The sequence below is a fragment of the Sus scrofa genome, unplaced genomic scaffold (assembly GCF_000003025.6).
Source record: "Sus scrofa isolate TJ Tabasco breed Duroc unplaced genomic scaffold, Sscrofa11.1 Contig1107, whole genome shotgun sequence".
Lineage (NCBI taxonomy): Eukaryota > Metazoa > Chordata > Mammalia > Artiodactyla > Suidae > Sus > Sus scrofa.
This window is the reverse complement of record NW_018084817.1, coordinates 21,465-40,687: the sequence shown is the minus strand read 5'-3', so window position 1 is coordinate 40,687 and position 19,223 is coordinate 21,465. Positions and strand designations below refer to the sequence as shown.

The 19,223-nt window shown below is 39.3% G+C and overlaps 1 protein-coding gene across 4 annotated transcripts; it reads left to right on the top strand.

The window, feature by feature from the left end:
- The first annotated feature begins 1,806 nt into the window (after positions 1 to 1,806).
- On the top strand, positions 1,807 to 18,223 carry LOC110258046 (pancreatic alpha-amylase-like). 4 transcript variants are annotated; one of them, XM_021081016.1, is made up of 11 exons: positions 1,807 to 1,965; positions 9,995 to 10,208; positions 10,572 to 10,717; positions 11,563 to 11,760; positions 12,369 to 12,599; positions 13,338 to 13,471; positions 14,200 to 14,322; positions 14,415 to 14,514; positions 16,287 to 16,405; positions 16,511 to 16,636; positions 18,000 to 18,223. In XM_021081016.1, the coding sequence occupies exons 3-11, from the start codon at positions 10,691 to 10,693 to the stop codon at positions 18,187 to 18,189; spliced, it is 1,248 nt and encodes a 415-aa protein (XP_020936675.1). In that variant the 5' UTR covers positions 1,807 to 1,965; positions 9,995 to 10,208; positions 10,572 to 10,690; the 3' UTR covers positions 18,190 to 18,223. The 4 variants fall into 4 exon arrangements, with proteins under 4 accessions (XP_020936675.1, XP_020936678.1, XP_020936676.1 ...); XM_021081019.1 differs by having other exon boundaries at positions 1,814 to 1,965; positions 9,995 to 10,212; XM_021081017.1 differs by lacking the exon at positions 1,807 to 1,965 and adding an exon at positions 2,041 to 2,299.
- Positions 18,224 to 19,223: the final 1,000 nt, after the last annotated feature.

The window sequence follows — 19,223 nt, the reverse complement described above, 5'->3', positions numbered from 1 at the left end:
ACAAAACGAATTTCATTTAGAGTGCAAATTAGAAAAACAGGAAAATTTGAGAACAACCCTTACAATTTCTTCAGTCTTCTGCACATACTAATATTAGCTACAGAGGCATTTTCTGATTCCAAGTATCCTCACATACAATGTTTTATTTTATTTTTTTATAACAACCCAGTGAGGGAGATAAAAAAGACAGAATAGTAGCGATGAGCTCACTCTAGAATTAGATTGCTTCGTTTTGAATTTCAGCCCCAACATTTACTAAAATATGTTGATGGGCATGAAGAGTTTCCTTATCTGAAGACTGAGTATAATCATCATTCCGTTCTGCATTTATATATGTGTGAGGAATCAAAGTGATACTACGTGGAAATGGCATATAGTAACACCCAATGCATAGAGTTAATTACTGTTAATTATTTTTGTATTTTTATCATATTCATCAGCACTATTGCTCTTACCATTTTCTAAATGAGGACCTAAATGCAATCTCTAGACTTCATGTTTTCTCTGAGGTTCACATAGTAGACAGCAAACTTGGATTTAAAATTAAATTTTTGGCTTAGAGACTGTTTCCATTCCAGTCATACTTATTTAATTTGACATCATCGTATTCTGTGTCTTTAAGGTTATTTTAGCAAAGAGCTTTTTTCTTATAGATTGATATTGATGGTTCAGGGGAAAAAGACTAGTTGAGGCTGGGATGTTGCCAGAGGCCAGCTCCGGCGGCCAGGGAGTATACATCCCGATTGGAGAGGGACACGGCGTCGCCGAATGTACAATTACGGAGACAGCCTCTTTGTCCCTTCTTTCAGGGCGCTGGACTGCTCAAAATTTTATTGGCAACAGTGGTTGATTATATAGACAGTTTTTTTGCTGCAGATTACATCACAGTGTTAAAAGTACATTGGTTAACTATTACATGGTATAGCAGCTATGCATCGTGTTTTAAGATCTTTGTTTTAACTAAACTTAGTGGGTACAATTTAGGGGCAGTTAGGTACAATACATCATGTTTTAAGATCTCTGTCTTAACCAAACTAAGTGAGTACAATTTAAGGGCAATTAGGTACAATACATCGTGTGGAAAGGAGGAGACAGTACAAATCATCCCATGACCAGCCAGTCTTTACAATCTGAAGAGTTCACAGACACAAGAATTTGGCATTCACAAACCTTGTTTGTAGACTGGTGCTTATTCAAAGCATTATGGCAGGGAGATAGTGTAAGTAAATATAAACCAACTTAACTGAACTAGCTATCACTTAAAAGCTTTTAAAATCAAAGACAAAACTCACAGCTAGGTTTTTTGGATAATATATGGCTAACTTCTATGGGCCTCATTAAAATCCTGACTCTAAAGTTTACTACATAACTAGTTAATAGATAAACACTATGTTTTAACTAAGTTGGATTAAAATAGGGGAAAGTCCTTCAGGATGAAATTCTTACTATATTATTGTTGTAACTTTGTTAAATCACAAATCACCACAGGAAGATAAGAATGGGAAATAAGAATAATCAGTAAATAATCAGGAAAGACTGAGGAAAACTGAATAGCAAGTGAATAACAGAAAAGACTAAGTTATCCATGGAACAAGCCCCACGCAGCAACACAAAATGGGAATTATTTCCTGGGAAATTTAGTTTTCCACCTATGTCAGCAGGCGAGCCTTATTGTCTTCTGGGGCCTGTCCTCGGAATTGTGCCCTACAGGCCGGCATCCCCTTGTTTAGGAACCTGCCCTCCGAATGGTACCCTTCAGACAGGCCCCTTTTCCTGATTAGGAGCTTGTCCTTGGAACTGCACTGTACAGACAGGCCCCTTTTTCTGTTTAGGAGACTGCCCTTGGAACTGCCCCTTTCAGGCAAGCTCCCTTCCTTGGCTTCTTGTATCTTCTCGGCTCCCCGCAGTGAGAGAGGCTACTGAGAACGAAAGAAGAAGAAAAAGAGAAAGCGAGCAACTGAAAAGGTACAGTGTAATTTGAAGAAGTGGCAGGGCAGCAAACTGAGCTAGAAGAGGGAAGTCGGTGATTTGCTAGGAAGCAGGAGTGATAATGGCCAATCTGGTGCTGTTGTGGTGTTTAGATTAGACTCTGTATGGATTAGGTTTGGAGAATTAAAGCAGGGCCATAACAACACCTATTGAAATGAAAATTATTCTAGGAAATCTCTAAAGATCTAAGGTCAGCATTTGTCCTAATTGAAGACAAAGCAAAATCAGAGCTGTGTGGTTTTGCTTTTTTAATAAATGAAAACACTGAGCTCTGGGTCTGGGAGATTGCTGACTTAGGGAAGTTGATGTGGTAAGTTATTTAAAGGTATTTTTGAATGTCATATAGCTCCCCCCTCTCTTTGTGTCTTGAAATAAGTGTTTTCTGACGTATGCTTTGCTATTGTTCAACTGTTGGCAGTTTATTTTAGGCTTGTTGACAACTCAGGTTTCAATTTCCAGCAGCGCAAAACGTATTATTTGTATTTGCAATGCATCTGGACTTTGGCTCAAAGTATTTATGTGTCATAAATCTGGTATGCAAACTTGATTATCTTTGCTTTTGCTTCTCTAATCTTCACATGTGACTTGTGAAGCTGAGCTTGAGTTTATTTTCCTTTTTGTTTCCTTTTTTTCAGGGATGACAGGATACTGTTTTGAGAATTTTGTACGTAATTCAGTATCAAATTTAGAAGATAAATTATGGCGTTTTTTGGTACAAGAAACTACTAACTCGACCAAGTACTATAGTAATAACACTACCTCAACCTCTAGAACATTGAAAACTGGCAAAATGGGAAGAAAGAAAAAAAAAACACTTGGAGATAAATATGTGATAAAATACCAAGTGTAACCGAGACATTGAAAGTATTTCCATTAAAATATTTTATGATGTTATTTGCTATAAAGATATTTAAGAGGTATCCGGGCTAGTAGCTATAAATGGTGAGGGAGGATAACTTGTCTCTTCTTGGTTAGCATTACTTTATTTACATGTTAGAAGATATTTGTATCTGCCCAATCACATCTGAGATGTGAAGTCACTTTGGATAGAGGATATGAGCTTTGAAAATAGGTAACTACTATATCTATAAGTAGAAAGGAAGCTATAGAATTATACAAGTTTGTTGCCTACTTCTGTTTTTTTCTAACATTTTAGTAGATCACCTTTCTTTTATTTATGTCACAGTTTTGGTGCACTTTAATCAGGCTTGAAGCTAAATCACTAAATTTATGGCATTCAGTATGTTAAGAGAAATCATGAATTTATCTTAGAGCCTCTCCCCTGTAGTGCCACTTATATTGGGCACAGTGAATAAAATAACAAAAGCCTCTTATATAATACTGATTGAGAAAAAAACACTTGAGAATATCAGTAACTAACAAACTTTTTGATAGCTCCGAGTTAACAAAAAATTTTTCGTTCTTAGCATTGCAGGTGTTTTGCTAAAACTTCAAATACAAACACTCCCTCAGGAGTATTGCTTTGGTGCTGAGATATTATCAAATATCCTACTTAATTTTTTTTTGGAATTCCCAAGACATCTCATTTTGCACATTATAGTAACCACTAGATATTTGAATTTTTTAAAAAAGTTTCTTTTATGGAAATCCAGGAACTATGTGGTGTGAGCAACAGAGTAGTGATGCAAGTATCATTAACTGTGAATAGCTTTTCTGAGGAGAACCATTGTAGGAAAACTGTAATGGGAAGTAGACATAACAGTTATTTCAAGTTCTTATTTTTTTGTTTTGTTTGTGATACCAAAGATGTCAGAATGTGCTTGCAGATTTTACTTCACACTTCTAAATACACTTTAGATGTGGATCCTTGGTTGATCCTTGGGTAGGAGCTTAGATGATTAGATATCTCCATCTATGCTGGGATGCTAATAAAATTTGCCAGATTTTGTCTGAAAGTGATCCTTTAACACAATTTTAAAACACTCTGTGAAAAACACTTGTTATTTAAAGAACAGTTCAGAGGTAACTGATGAGGCAATGATGAGAAGCTACTTCACACTAACATGTACTTTGCCAAAAGCGCTGAAGATTTTCTAAAAAGAGAGCGAGAGAGCAAGCAAGGAAGAAAGCAAAAGAAAAGAAAATGTGGGAAAAAATTGAAGGTGGAAAACATGGCTGGTTCCTTCTCATCACCATCTGTTCCTCTGGGGGATATTGAAAATACTCCCGAGATAGAGAAAGTATTAGTAGAATTTGGGAAGAGTGGAATGAAAAGACAGAATGTCCAAGTGATGATAAGTGAAAGTGGGAAGAGAACCTGAGTTTGCAGCAGTTTGAATAGCAGCAGAGGTAAAGATAACCATACTTTAATAACACCAGCGTTACAGCAACCAAATGCCTCGAGCTTTTCCTGTGTCTCTGCACTGTGGTAACAGCTCTGCCTGTGTCAATCCATTTACTCATCGTAAGGGCTCTGTGAGGTACACGTTCCATGTTTTAGTTCACAGGTGGATTTAGAGATAGTACTTGCCAGGATCCCACAGCTGATAAGTGGCAGGGTCAGGGTGTACCTTAGAGGTTAACTCCCAAGGCCGTGTTCTTAACCGTTACAATTTTAACATTTGTAACCATGAGTCAGTGTGAAGTTCCAGTGATGCCCCTCTTCTCTAATTCTCAACTCTTTATCACCATCAGTCCAATATCATCCTCTACCTAGTCAGTCTTCTATTGTCTTTCTAATACGCATCTACATGCAGCTAGTCTTTTGCCTTCCTTGCAATGTTTCTCTTCCTATTTGTTTGTGAAAAGCTTTTTGGGGAGGGGGCGGGGAGGGAGGGAATTAAACTCCTCTCCCTGCTTTGAAGGCACCTTTTTATATGCTGCCTCCTACCTGCCCCATCTATGGACTGCTGGGCTTTGCCCCAAATTGTGATGGTGGATTCAACATCTCTGTGTGTACCTTGTTGACTCCTGAGGGCCCCGCTCTACAGGCCCGATAATTCCACCAAGTGGTTTGGCCCATGCATACTAGTTGCTTATGGATAGCAGCTGTTCTGACTGGCTGCTGTCTGTCCTAAAACAGTTTGTTAAATATTTCGTGTGCCGTTTCTGAAACCATCATTTTCTTGCTGGAAACTGCCAAATCTGTCTGTCGTCTTTTTTCTTGTCTAATGCTTTTTGATATGTCAAGCTCAGTATATCCTGTATTAGCTCCTCCATTTCCCTAAACGAAGTCTGCCTCTAGATTGCACTGTGAGCATTGTCACTGTTCCACTCAGTAAACTTTAAATTGCAGCGTTGTTTTTGACCCTTCCTTTTCTTTATTCCCCTACTTCTGTAGAATTAGCTCCGCTACATCTACTGCCTCTCTCCTCTCGGTATCAATTAGTTCTTGCTGAATAGCAGTAATTTATGATGTCTCGCGTGTGTGTAAGTTGACTAGGTGGTTCTTCTGCTGGTTTGCCTCTGGAGTAATCATTCAGCCACAGTCAGCTGGAGGATCGGCTGACATGGTTGGGATGGCTTGGGACAATTAGAGCTCCCCATGTGGCCTTGCATCCCAGTTAGCGTCACAGTTCCCATCGCAGATTTTCAAGAGATCAAGACCCACTGTGCAGATGCTAGTCAGACGTTTATTGTGTCTTATTTGCTGACATTCTTCTGGACCAGACAAGTTATAAACCAATTCCATAGACTGTGTAGGAAGAGATTCCACAAACATAGGGATGCTGGCAAGTGTCATTCATAGGGTGGCACTTCTTGTTACCATTTTACCATAGTCTCCTAGTATTAATTGTGATTGCTGGAACTCTCGTTCAGATTTCCTTTTCCCTCCCTCCCTCCCTCCCTCCCTCCCTCCTTTCTTTCTTTCTTTCTTCTTTCTTTCTTTCTTTCTTTCTTTCTTTCTTTCTTTCTTTCTTTCTTTCTTCTTTCTTTGTTCTTTCTTTCTTTCACGTTCTCCCTTCCTTCCTTCCTTCCTTCCTTCCTTCCTTCCCTTTCTTCCCTTTCTTCCCTTTTCTTTCTTCTTTCCTTTTTCTTTTTTGGCTGCCCAGAGGCCTATGCAGTTCCTGGGCCAGGACTCATATCCAAGCTGCAGTTGTGAGTTACGCCACAGCTGTGGCAATGCCACATCCTTAACCCACTGTGCCAGGACAGAGATGCTGCTGATCCTCTTGAGCCACAGCGAGTCTCCCTAGTTCCCATTTCCATCACTACTCTGTTTTACTCCCGTACAGGTGTTCCTTTTTTTCTGTCTCCTTTATCTTCATCTTTCAATCCATTTGGTCTACTCCAAAAGCTCTAATCATGTTACCTTCCTGCTGAAAAACAAACAAATGGATAGAAGCCTTCTCTAGCTGGACATAGCTTTCAAAAGAAAGGTTTCTTCTCCCTGACTTTGAGAGACCCCCGGTATAGCTTTCCTACTGTAAGCCCTATGTAAAAGGATGGGTCCTCCCTGTCTAACTAATGTTCTTCGAAGGTGTATTGATTTCCTGCTGTTCTCCTTGCCCAGTGGATGTATTGTTTTCTTAGGTAGAAGCCATATCACCTTATCTCTTTTGGTTAAAATCAAACCCACTCTTTTTTTTTTTTTTTTTTTTTTTTTTTTTTGTCTTTTGTCTTTTTGTTGTTGTTGTTGTTGCTATTTCTTGGGCCGCTCCCGCGGCATATGGAGGTTCCCAGGCTAGGGGTTGAATCGGAGCTGTAGCCACCGACCTACGCCAGAGCCACAGCAACGCAGGATCCGTGCCGCGTCTGCGACCTACACCACAGCTCACGGCAACGCCGGATCGTTAACCCACTGAGCAAGGGCAGGGATCGAACCCGCAACCTCATGGTTCCCAGTCGGATTCGTTAACCACTGCGCCACGACGGGAACTCCCAAACCCACTCTTCAGGTCACTTTTACCTATTACCATGGATCACCAAGGATTTTCCTGTTAATGAAATACTAAAGCACGTTCCTCATGTCTCTTGTAAGATAGTGATCATATCCTTCATTTTATTATTGTTATTTGTCTTTGTGTGTGGATGCGTCCTTTCTGTGATTTAACATGGGAAAGGTGCCACATCAGGCGTCCAATAGAAATATAATGAAAACCACATAAATGTTTTTAAAAAAATTTGTAGGCAGTTTAAAAGAAACACACACACACACAAAGAAAAATCCTGGAAAATTTAATGTTAACGAGAAATTTCACTTCTCACAATGTGTAAACAACATGCAAATTAACTTTTTACATTTTGTCACCCTCACTCTTCAAAAACTGGAGTATCTTTTATACACAGAGCACATTTCAGTTCAGACTAATGGCATTTTAAGTGTTTAATAGTGAAGTGTTGCTTGTAGTTACCATGTTGGGCAACCCGTCATGAGAATTCTATGAGACACATTAGTATAGTACAGAGAAGGTTGACTTGTGGTGGGTTGATTGTGAACTTCTGGCTTTATCACTTATATGAGCTTGGACAATTCATTCAGTCTCTCTGAGCCCTGGTTTCTTTTTGTATACAAAGATATTTCAAGGATTAGAATTGAACATATTATATAGTTTCTGACATAGTGCTCATTTATTTAAAAAAAAAAATCAATGCAGGCCTGACATAAGCTGAACCAATGCCTTGCATAATACCTGCAATTTAGAGTCTATAAGTAAAAACCACTTATTGATCACAAGAGCCATCGTGCTGTTTTTTTGCTAGGAATATTAACTATGAAATCTGCTCTTAATAAGGCTTATCCAGGATGACAGTCATGTAAATCCTTACTTTTTATAACATTAATCCAATATCACTTAATAACATCCCGTAGGTTAAAACCTGCCATACAGAGGAGTACATAACTATGGCTGGGAATATCAATATAAGTTTCATAAAGGCGTTTTTTCAACTGCATATGAAAGTAGGAGTAGTTACTAGCTATTGAAGGGTGATACAAGAAAGAAGAAAAGCCCTGGAAAGTCATGCAACAATAAAATTGCTTGTCAAATATGGATAACATTTATATTTTGCTAGAGATGGATATTGGAGACTCTGCAGTTACGTTCTGCCACTCTAACAATTTGAAATATTGAACTCCTAACTCCCAATGGTATGCGATTAGGCTGTGGGGTTTTTGGGAAGGACTTAGGTTAAAGTGACGTCATGAGAGTGGAGGCCCCATGATGGGTTAGTGTCCTTGTACGAAGAGAAGGAGAATCAAGATCTCTGAGCTCCACACTCCGTGAGGATACAAGAAGCTTGCTGTCTGTGAACATGGAATGGGGCTTTCGCAAGACACTGGAGCTGCTGATAGTGTAGTCTTGGGTGTCCCAGCCTCTAGAAATGTGAGAAAGAAATATTTGTGCTAAGCCATCCAGCCTATATGGCATTCTTGTTACAGCAGCTGGAACTGAATGAGAAAAATAGGACACGGAGTATGTTCACGACGTGGGCTGGAGGAGGGACCGAAGGAGAGTGTTGGGATTCACAGAGTGCTCTCGGAACCCCCTCCACAAAGCTAGTACTTCCTCACTTTTCCTCATCTTAGTAAATGGTGTCATCAGATACCTGTTTCTTCAATTTTTCTCTTTCCCCCAGTCTTCGGTGCTAATCTATCGATAAACCGATTGCTTCTCCACCTCTGAGATATATTCTATCAGGGCCCTAGAGCAGCCACTTTCCTCTTTCGTGGACCACTACAAAAGCCTACCTGATCTTGGCCCCCAGTCGTGTCCTCCTATAATCCGGTTTTTCACAGCAGAGCAAGAATGGTTTTCTTGGAAAGGAAATCAGAATCTCTTCACTCATCTTCTTTCAGCCTCAAAAGCCCTCTCTTTCCTTATGTTCTACAAGGTTCTACATGATCTGGCCTACCTCTCTGATTTCATCTCATTTTACTCTTCCCTTTGTCACTCACACATGTTTAGCTGCACTGATGTTGAAAGTTTGTTCAGTGTCACTTGAGTATCCCATGGTTGTTCCTACCTTGGGCTTTTGCTATTGCACTTTCCTCTATGGAGACTGCTTTTCCTCTGATCTTCAAATAAGTGGGTCCTTCTACTCCTTCCAGTTCTGGCTGACAATCACTCCCTCTGAAACAGCTTTCCTGACTATTTCCAGTCTAAAATATCCTGAAAAATTCAGTCCTTTTCCCTTTAACTGCACCGTGGGTTCATGCTAGTTCTCACTGCTCTCTTTAACTTAGTATCGTTGTTGTTATCATTCCTTCCTGCTATGTTTTCCTTACCTTCCCCTAGAATGTAGGCTGCCTGAGAACAAGAGTCTTGTCTGTCTTGTTCATCCTTGTATCCTGAGTATCATGCCGGCATTTAGCAAAAGCACTCAGTCACTACCTGTTGGATGAATGGATTAGGTTTTACCCACCGGTACGGTTATGTCTTTACTAGGATTTCATGTACCTTACGAAGGAAAATAGACGTGGATTCATTAACTTAGTGTTTTAGCACATATAAGAGACTTTTTACTAGAAGGAGGAAAAAAAAAGTCCATTCTTTCCTGCTACAGCCAATGCATTTTCACATGCGTTAATGTAAGCGTGGGGAAAAAAAAATCTGACACCTAAAGTCGTGGTCATTTCACTTCCAGATAACTTCCTAAATCTTAGTGGAGAATCTCAAGTATCTAACAACTGGGGTAGGAGGTACCAACTGAACTGAGTTGAATAACATGTGTCTTTTTACAATGGAAACATTGCACGTGTTTACAGACAGTTAGGGCACCATTGTGACTGTGAATTCAGTTGGCTCTAATTCCGCCTCTGTCAGTGAAGGACTTCAGAAATAAGATCTAATCCTACCTAAACAATACATGATTAAGGCCTTTCTATAGATAACATGCCAGATGTTTAAAAACTTGCTGTTCCCTCAGTAAGGAAAACATTGTCTGAAAAGGTCATTTAGATAGTATTTCCTGGAGATTTTCGGGATGCTCCTCACTTGTTTAGTGTAATTATCAATAGTTCTTTTCTGAGTATGCAATCACCGTTTGTGCTCTAAGTATTTATTCATGTCAATATTTGCTTTGTAAAATATGCTTCTTGCAGGATTATAAATACTTGCCGGGAAGACCGTTGACAACCTCAGAGCAAAATGAAGTTGTTTCTGCTGCTTTCAGCCTTTGGGTTCTGCTGGGCCCAGTATGCCCCACAAACCCAGTCTGGACGAACGTCTATTGTCCATCTGTTTGAATGGCGCTGGGTTGACATTGCTCTTGAATGTGAGCGGTATTTGGGCCCCAAAGGATTTGGAGGGGTACAGGTGGGTATGGTTCGCAGTATAAATTGGAGATTTTGCCGTGCTTAGAGTAAAAGGCATTGCGATCTGTGTCTGTGAAGCTGGGACGTTAGTTCACAGGTTAAGTAGGCGAAGTAAAACAGTTTTCTGAAGAAGAAACACACGTGAAATTGTTGGCAACTCACTGTTTTATTTCTAATACCATATTTTTTAAGCAGGACATTTCCACTGTGATATTGATATTCTTACCTGGTTGTAAAGAACGGTGGCAGCATATACAAAGATTCAGAAAAGAAAAAAATACTGTGTTACTGAATAGTTTCCAGGATGGTCAGCGATACAGAGTGAGCCATAATTTGATACTTATTAAGGTTGTTTTATTTGCAGGTCTCCCCCCCAATGAAAATATAGTAGTCACTAACCCTTCAAGACCTTGGTGGGAGAGATACCAACCAGTGAGTTACAAGTTATGTACCAGATCAGGAAATGAAAGTGAATTCAGAGACATGGTGACTAGATGTAACAACGTTGGCGTAAGTGAATTAAAGCTTCCTTTAAAAATCTTGTGTAGAGAACTCATTTCTCTCTCCTGTCTCAATTTCCTCTTGAGAAGAACAGTTTTCCTATATTTTCGAGGTCCACTGCATGCTTTAGCTCTAAACTCAAATGTAATTGTTGTCTCATGTTCGACATTGGTAAACATTTGTGTATGTGCCCTCTGTCTACTACAGGAGATATAAGTAAGAGTTTAAGGCCATGAACTTACTGATGAAGCAGAATATCAACTTTGACCCCGTATGACTTTTCTGGGGGACATTGTTTTAGAGTGAGAAATTGGAATTCTGGTTAAAGGTTTTGCTGTTGCCTTAATGTGGCTTGTGTCCCCACCCATAATTTTGGGGGTCTTCTTCCTATAGGTCCTTTGATGGTAAATAATTCCATAATTATTTTCTCTTTGAGGAGGAGCGTAACGAGTGAGAATATCTACTTTTCCTTCTTCTGACCCTACACAGGTGGTAGAGACTGGCTGCTTATTTCTAAGGACGACCTATGGGCATGTCAAAAGTCAATAATCACTCCGGCCTCAACTGATTCTTACTGACCACCATAAAAAGGCTGTGTTTTTTTTCGTGGTTATGGTAGTTTGGGGTTCTCTCAGTGTATCCCACACGCAGGTCGTTGGCCAAATGGCTAGAACGCCTGTGGGCCTTCCCAGTGATTTTCCCTCACACTTGACCTTTGCTCTTCTGGGAAGCTAAGGTATAAGATAAGGAAGAGGTATCTTAGAGTGTTGCTAACATGCGGTACACCTTGATCAGGAGTCTTTTAATTTCTGCCTCTTTAGAAGGTAACCTGAAATGGAACCTTTGACTTTCAGGTGCGTATTTATGTGGATGCTGTCATTAATCATATGTGTGGAAGTGGTGCAGCTGCAGGAACGGGCACCACTTGTGGAAGTTATTGCAACCCTGGAAATAGGGATTTTCCAGCAGTCCCATACTCTGCTTGGGATTTTAACGATGGTAAATGTAAAACTGCAAGTGGACAAATTGAGAGCTATAATGATACTTATGAAGTAAGTAAAAAAAAATAATAATAAAAAGAACTATCTGTGCTTCTCAGCATGTAGCTTATTGCTCTCCATTTAAAAGCTATTAGTCTAGATTCCTTAGGAAAACAGGGTTCCAAGTCTGACTGTTAAAATGAGAACCTGGAGTTCCTCTGTGGCTTAGCATGTTAGTAACCAGACAGAGTGTCCATGAGGATGTGGGTATGATCCCTGGCCTTGCTTCGTGGGGTAAGGATCTGGCATCGCCCCAGGCTGCGGAATCAGTCACAGCTGCAGCTCTGATTTGGGCTGGGCACTTCCATATGCTAGAGATGGGGCCATGGAAAGAAACACAGTAAAATAAAAGGAATTTCAGGGCAATGCTTAAAATAGTGTTTTCCAAATTAAATTTCTCCCAGTGAAAAAGCTCATCCTCTTTACTTCCTACCTTCTCCATTTTCATACTAGAAAATATGTTCCAGGCATGCGCATATGAGGATGGCAGTCTCCTCAGAGACCAAGGCCTAGAATGCAGTAAAGGAATGTCTGTTAATGAGTAAATGAATGCATAGTCAGGTGAATGCTCAAGGAAAGATGATGTTTTCTGTATGAGTCACTCCATTTTTGCCTCATAGATCAGAGATTGTCAACTGGTTGGTCTTCTTGATCTTGCACTGGAAAAAGATTATGTGCGCTCCACGATTGCTGATTATCTAAACAAACTCATTGACATTGGTGTAGCAGGGTTCCGAATTGATGCTTCTAAGCACATGTGGCCTGAAGACATAAAAGCAGTTTTGGATAAACTTCACAACCTAAACACCACCTGGTTCCCTGCCGGAAGTCAACCTTTCATATTCCAGGAGGTACCTCAATGTGTATACGTGCATGGAAACCCTGTAATGTAATTCGTTAGAAAAGCAGTAGCGGGTTTCATTGAAAGTACCATTTCTGTGTAGATTAGTGGCTACAGCATTTACACAGCAGGGTGTTGTTTAACCCCCTTCGAGTCAGAGGTAGCACATCTAGCTGTATGACAAGAGGTGTTTGATACAAACGCGGAGAATCTCCTTAGCTTGCAGACAGCTTGTGGCATTTATCAGCTGCCCAGAGAGCATTCGAGATGACGGGTGGTAATGCAGTTGTTGTCCTGAGCTAGTCTGTGTGACTCACTCTTGGCTCTAGCACTCTCAGCTGTGTTGGTTTAGGCTAACTAACTTTCTGGGTAGCAATTTTTTTTTTCTCCAAAATTAATCGAAAGGGGTCATGGTAATGTCTTTGAAGGATTAAAGAGTTAATATTTATCAACCACGTAGAAATATCGTCATGCAGATATTAAGTGCTGCTATACGCGCGAGCTACTCTTATCATTGACATGTGAGACTACATGAGGCCAGTAATTCCACAGGACTACAGGTCCTTTTGTCCCATCACTTGTACTTTCTTAGCATAGGTGTAGCAAAGAAACAGGAATCTTGCTATAAGGCAAACCGTTAGGGGCATTTGGTGCAACACAGACAGTATAAAGCTATTGTCTGGGTAGTGTTTGTTTACCTTGTTAAAGTTCTTCCTTAACATGAGAGTTTCGTCTCCATTTCTACTAGGTGATTGATTTGGGTGGTGAGGCAATTCAAAGCAGTGAGTACTTTGGAAATGGCCGCGTGACAGAATTTAAATACGGTGCAAAACTGGGCACCGTTGTGCGCAAGTGGAGTGGAGAGAAGATGTCTTACTTGAAGTAAGTGAAATGTGAATTATACTTGGATTTACTTCACACATATTTGTGCCATACTCCAACACGGGTTACCTTCTCAAGGCAGATGTCTTTCACGGATTCATTGACTAATACTGTGGTATAATTCCCCAGACTGCAATTGATTATATTTCTTATTTAGAATGTCAGTCACAAGGAAGTATGTCTAGAAAGCCAAAACATAGAGATTTGCATCTGTGTATTAGAGGACTGTACTAGACTTGACCAATACTGGTAAATAATCTATTAGTGCTAGTTATTATTCAGAAGATTTAGTCGCTATAATGTGGTCGTACTGTAGAATTTAGATATATTAAGAAATTAATTTCATATATAAACTCTTTATCTTCTACGAATACAGTATGTAAGCCTTCTTTTATACCCACTTGTCATTCTGTAGAGTGTGATATCAATGTTCGTTCACCCTTTGGAAATCCACCTCCATCATCATATACCCAAACTATTGGAAACTAATTTTTGTCACACACATCTTCTACCTGTAACATGAATGTAATTGAAGTATTCCTACATATAAACACACCTGGAATGTGTCTGAGGATTACATATCTATGTAATTTATGTTTCAAAGGCCCTACAGAATAATCATTTCATTAGAGGGTCCTCTACTGAAGGAAAGACATATTAGGTTACTCTACAACTGTTATGAACGAATGCATTTATTTGAATTTAACGTTCTATTGTTTGTTTTGTAGGAACTGGGGAGAAGGCTGGGGTTTCATGCCCTCTGATAGAGCCCTTGTCTTTGTTGATAACCATGACAACCAGCGAGGGCATGGAGCAGGGGGAGCATCTATTCTTACATTCTGGGACGCTAGGTAGGAAACACAGTTCCCTGATTTTGAAGCTACCTTTGAATGACGTTAAAATATTGTTTTCTTCTGTGATGATGGTATTCTGTGCCTTTTAGACTGTACAAAGTGGCAGTTGGATTTATGCTCGCCCACCCTTACGGATTCACACGAGTGATGTCAAGCTACCGTTGGGCAAGAAATTTTGTGAATGGACAAGTAAGTTTTGGTGGTTGTCCAAAAAATATCTCTTTCTCAAGGAGAAGAGGTTTTACTTGCACATGATGCCGTGACATACACTACGTATTTTGTCAAATATTTAGGGAAGGCCAGCCTGTTGCAGGGCTCTTTTAGCAATACGGTGGATATTAAAAAATAAAAACGACAGGTTTCTATTGACCCAGAGTGGGCCAGCTATTTCCAGATATGGTGAGCCTACTTCCTGCCCCCAAATAACCCACTTGAAAATAAGGATACAGCGAGTAAGATAAGTATGCTTCTCATAAAGACCTACTTCATAGCACTGATATGAGGATGAAAAAGCCACACTTGCCAACCCCTTTAAAAAGTACCTGCCCTCAGCACAGGGAGGATAACAAATATTTGTTAAATCCGTTTCTAAAATGTTTTGTACTGGCGTGCAGAGAATTTGCCTAGTTGAACGGAGGTTCAGTAGGGAAAACAGAAGAAGAAGGAAAGTGCGTGTCTTAAAGAAGAGCTGTTTGCAGTCTGTTCTAGGAAGGCGAAAGAGCAGAGAAGTTTTGACAATGTGGCAAAGACATGAATCTGAGCAGTAATTTTAAAAAGGAACTGAGACATAGAGTGTTGAAGTATTTGGAAAGTTAGAGGTAAACTTTGTCTTTAATCGGAAGATTTCACATGCAGCCTCAAGTAGCAACTTCATACCTGAATTAGAAAATCGTCTTCATTGCACCCAAGATAGGTATTTATCTACTTTCTCCTCGATCCCTTTCAAGTTAGGAAGCTCATTCCTTTGTGGAGGACCTCGTTTTGTTTTTAGCGAGCTTTACTATTTGGAAGATGTCCCCTTCTCCTGAGCCTATTTCCTATAATTTTCAGTAACTGGCCCTATTTCTGATGGCAGGAGTCATGGCATAAGTCCATTCTCCCTCTTCCCATAACATTTCCAAGACTTTTTAGGACTTCTGCATGCTAGAAACGTTTGATTTGTCCACTGTTTATGATACGGCATGATTCTAAGACACACTCTGATAACCTTCCTAGGCATAGTCTGTTGTTTATTTAATGATTAAAAGTACCAGTCGGAAGAATACAGTATTAGAGTTCCCTATGCCTGAGAAGTTAAAGATCCAGCATTGTCACTGCGGTGGCTCAGGTTTGATCCCTGGCTAGGAAGTTCCACATGCAGTGGGTGTGGGCTTCAAAAAACTGAAGAAAAAGAGAACTACATTTAAAAGAGAAACGCACAATATTAAAAGTTTGGTCAGGTGTGTAAAGATTATTGTGGTGTTTTGATTAGTGCACTTACTCAACAAGGAGGAATGAAAGAAAGTAATATTTATTTAGCAGATTTTTTGAAGCATTTTTACATAAATTATTTCAATGTTATAGCAACAAAGCAAAAGCTTCATTTTAAGAAGAGCAAAATCAGGCAGAGAAATGATGAATATTATCTAAGTTTTCTTGGCCAGTTGTCATAGAACCTGCTGTTTCTGACGCAAAAGTCCTTGCCGTTTCCATGAAATTACATTATCTACAAGTGATGTTAAGAAATCATTGCAATTCCTTGGAAAGCAAACGAGAGAGTTAAAAAAAACCAAAACCAATCATACCCTTGTTTGAAATATGGGCCCAGAGAGGTGAAGTTTGGAAGGAGAAAAGTAAAAATAATGAAGGAGTTGGATTCTAAATGAAGACACCATGAAGACCCCAATAGAACAGATTGAGTTTGGGGAACAGGCTGTGTTAAACATGCCGTCTTTTAAAATGATTTCTTTTTGCCAATCAAGGATGTTAATGATTGGATTGGGCCACCAAATAATAACGGGGTCATTAAGGAAGTTACTATTAATGCAGATACTACCTGTGGCAATGACTGGGTCTGTGAGCATCGATGGCGTCAGATAAGGTAAGACTACTTGTTTAGAGGTATCCTCTAATAATAAACCTTCTGAAGACTTTATCTGAAGCCATGGAATTACTCATCAATGTTTCCCATGCCATTTTGTCTTAGGAACATGGTTTGGTTCCGTAACGTGGTGGACGGCCAACCTTTTGCAAACTGGTGGGATAACGGAAGCAACCAGGTAGCTTTTGGAAGAGGAAACAGAGGATTCATTGTCTTTAACAATGATGATTGGTAAGTTGATACCCATTTGAAATAATGCTTATGCTTTTATATGTTCTTGGTTTATTGCTGTTTTCTTTCTGCTCACCTAATTTTTTCATAGGTGAAAAAATCTGATTTTTTCAGATTTTTCACCTGAAACATCCTCTAGTCAGTGGATTAAGAAAACATAGTGATGAGAAAACGGCCCAAAGAAAAAGATAGCTTTATTCTTTTGATCTGCTCCCCATAAGCCCTCTCCTAAGGGCTTTCTGTTCTGAGCAATTACTTTCCGTGCACTTTTGTGTATCATATGCAGATGGATAGGATGCCCGTGTATATGCTTACATATACACACTTCACACAAAATACACAAAGTAGTTAATAGAAAAGTTGCGAAATCCCTGGAAGAATGACTTACAGCCTTTGTTGAAATCAAGACAAATTCTGCCTCAGGACCAAAACACTTTTCTCTCTCTCTCTCTCTTTTTTGCCTATTCTGGTCTCTAGTGCTTTTGAGTTTGTCTAGTTCTGTTTTCACTGTCCTATCTCTCTGTGACAAATAATGTCTTTTAAAGTATGTATATAAAGAATATGTATGTTATGTTCAATGATCGATCTCAGGAGATCTTTTGAGTTTTAGTTCTGAGACTTCTCCTTACTGACTTTTCATTTGTGTTCCCTGAATTCTCTGCTTCAGGTGTATTGATTCCCTCACATACCCAGAAGTCCTCTTTGCAAGCAGTTGACATGTGTCAGTCCAGGGTCTGCCGCTACTCATGCTTAGCTCGTTGTAGCCCAAACTGTATTTTACTGATGAAAACTAAAACAAATTCATCTCTTTCTTGATCAAAGAATCCACGGCTGATTCTTTAATTTCTATCGTTTGTAGATGAGAAGAGCAAAATAGATTTATGAGAGGCTTTACCTTTGAAAACCATATACTGCTTCACAGAAATGCAAGCAACTTTTTATCTCCTCTTGAAAAGAATAAATTTTTGAGGAAATAATCAAATTTAAATTCTTGGAAGTAATCGGTATTTTCTTGTGCTCAGATGAGGACACATTTAAGATACTTGCGTTTACCATGAGAAGCACTTTTCTCTAAGCGAGGCGATCCAGTCCAATTTGCAATGATACTCTTCGACCTTAAATTTTACAAAATAATGTTCCCTACTGACTGGGAAATTGCTGTGCTTTATGTAAGAATAGTTTTGGCCCTGAGGAAAAGATTTACACCCACTGGAGAAGTCTTTGTGTTGTATTTTCTTTGCAGGGAGTCCCTGACTCCTTAGAGTTCTATGGCTCAGAGTTAAGCTGCTTGTTTTAGAGATGGCCCGTGTTCCTGCTTTTAATTGTGTTGAACTCAAGTTACATCTTAGCTTTTATTTTACAGGCAATTATCTTCAACTTTGCAAACTGGTCTTCCTGGTGGCACATACTGTGATGTTATCTCTGGAGATAAAGTTGGTAGCAGTTGTACAGGAATTAAAGTCTATGTTTCCAGTGATGGCACAGCTCAGTTTTCTATTAGTAACTCTGCCGAAGATCCATTTATTGCAATTCATGCTGAATCCAAATTGTAAAATTTGAATTAAATACATCTTCCAAGAGCAATAAGAAGTGTTTGTTTCCTTTCTTTATGTATGCGACATAAACTTCCTACAATTCATTAGTTTTTGGTAAAAGCTATCATCAGCAATAAACTTGGAAAACTCAGAAAAGCATGAAAATGACATATATGATTATAAGATGATCGCAAACAACAGTTTGTCAGGTGGCAGAAGACTCACATTAACCTCTTTGTCAAAAAAGTTTCCACGAACTCAGAGAAGCATGCTGACAAGTATTTTTTTGGCCATGAACACAATCTGCCAAGCTGTGTCTCTCTCATGTGTGCCTGTATTTCTTCCATAAGGTGTTTCTAACCCTTGGGTAGGGGTAGCAGCTTTTATGATGATTCCCATACAAAGGTATAAGGTCTGGGTGTTTTTCACAATATATAGGCCCTTTCATGGTTTATTAGGTAAAACAATAAAAGACACTAAAATAATGCAATCCGTAATTCTTAATTTTATGGAGCTCACAGGACTTGTCTACTTTTCATTATTTTCTCCTTTACTTTCCCTTTCTAATGGCTATAACCTAATGCTATTGCATGGCTCTTTGTCCCGCCTCTTAACCCCGTAATATCGGTGTGTATACTTCACTTTTTTTTTTTTCCTCATGATACTCTCACTGTTAATTCTCCTTCACCTGGACTTTAAAATGTGGAATTTATGAAGACGCTCGTCTAGGTCTTATCACTCTCAGTTTAGTTTTTCATGTTTGATTAAGAAAATAGAAACCAAAACTTAGGAAATCTCCACTTTTCTGCCTATACATCAATCTGTTTGTCCTATCACCTATCATTTTCTTACTTTTTTTTAACTCCATTCTTTTTTTTTTTCTCTCTTTCTCTAGACATACTGACTTTTTATTTACTCAAGCTGCCCAAGTTTCCTTTATCTCCTCAAGTTCAACTCTAGGAAATTCTGCTTCTTCTAACTTTGAAGGTTCTTTTCTTAATTAACTCCTATTCATCATTCAATCTTAGTTCAAAGGCCATGATGACAAGGAC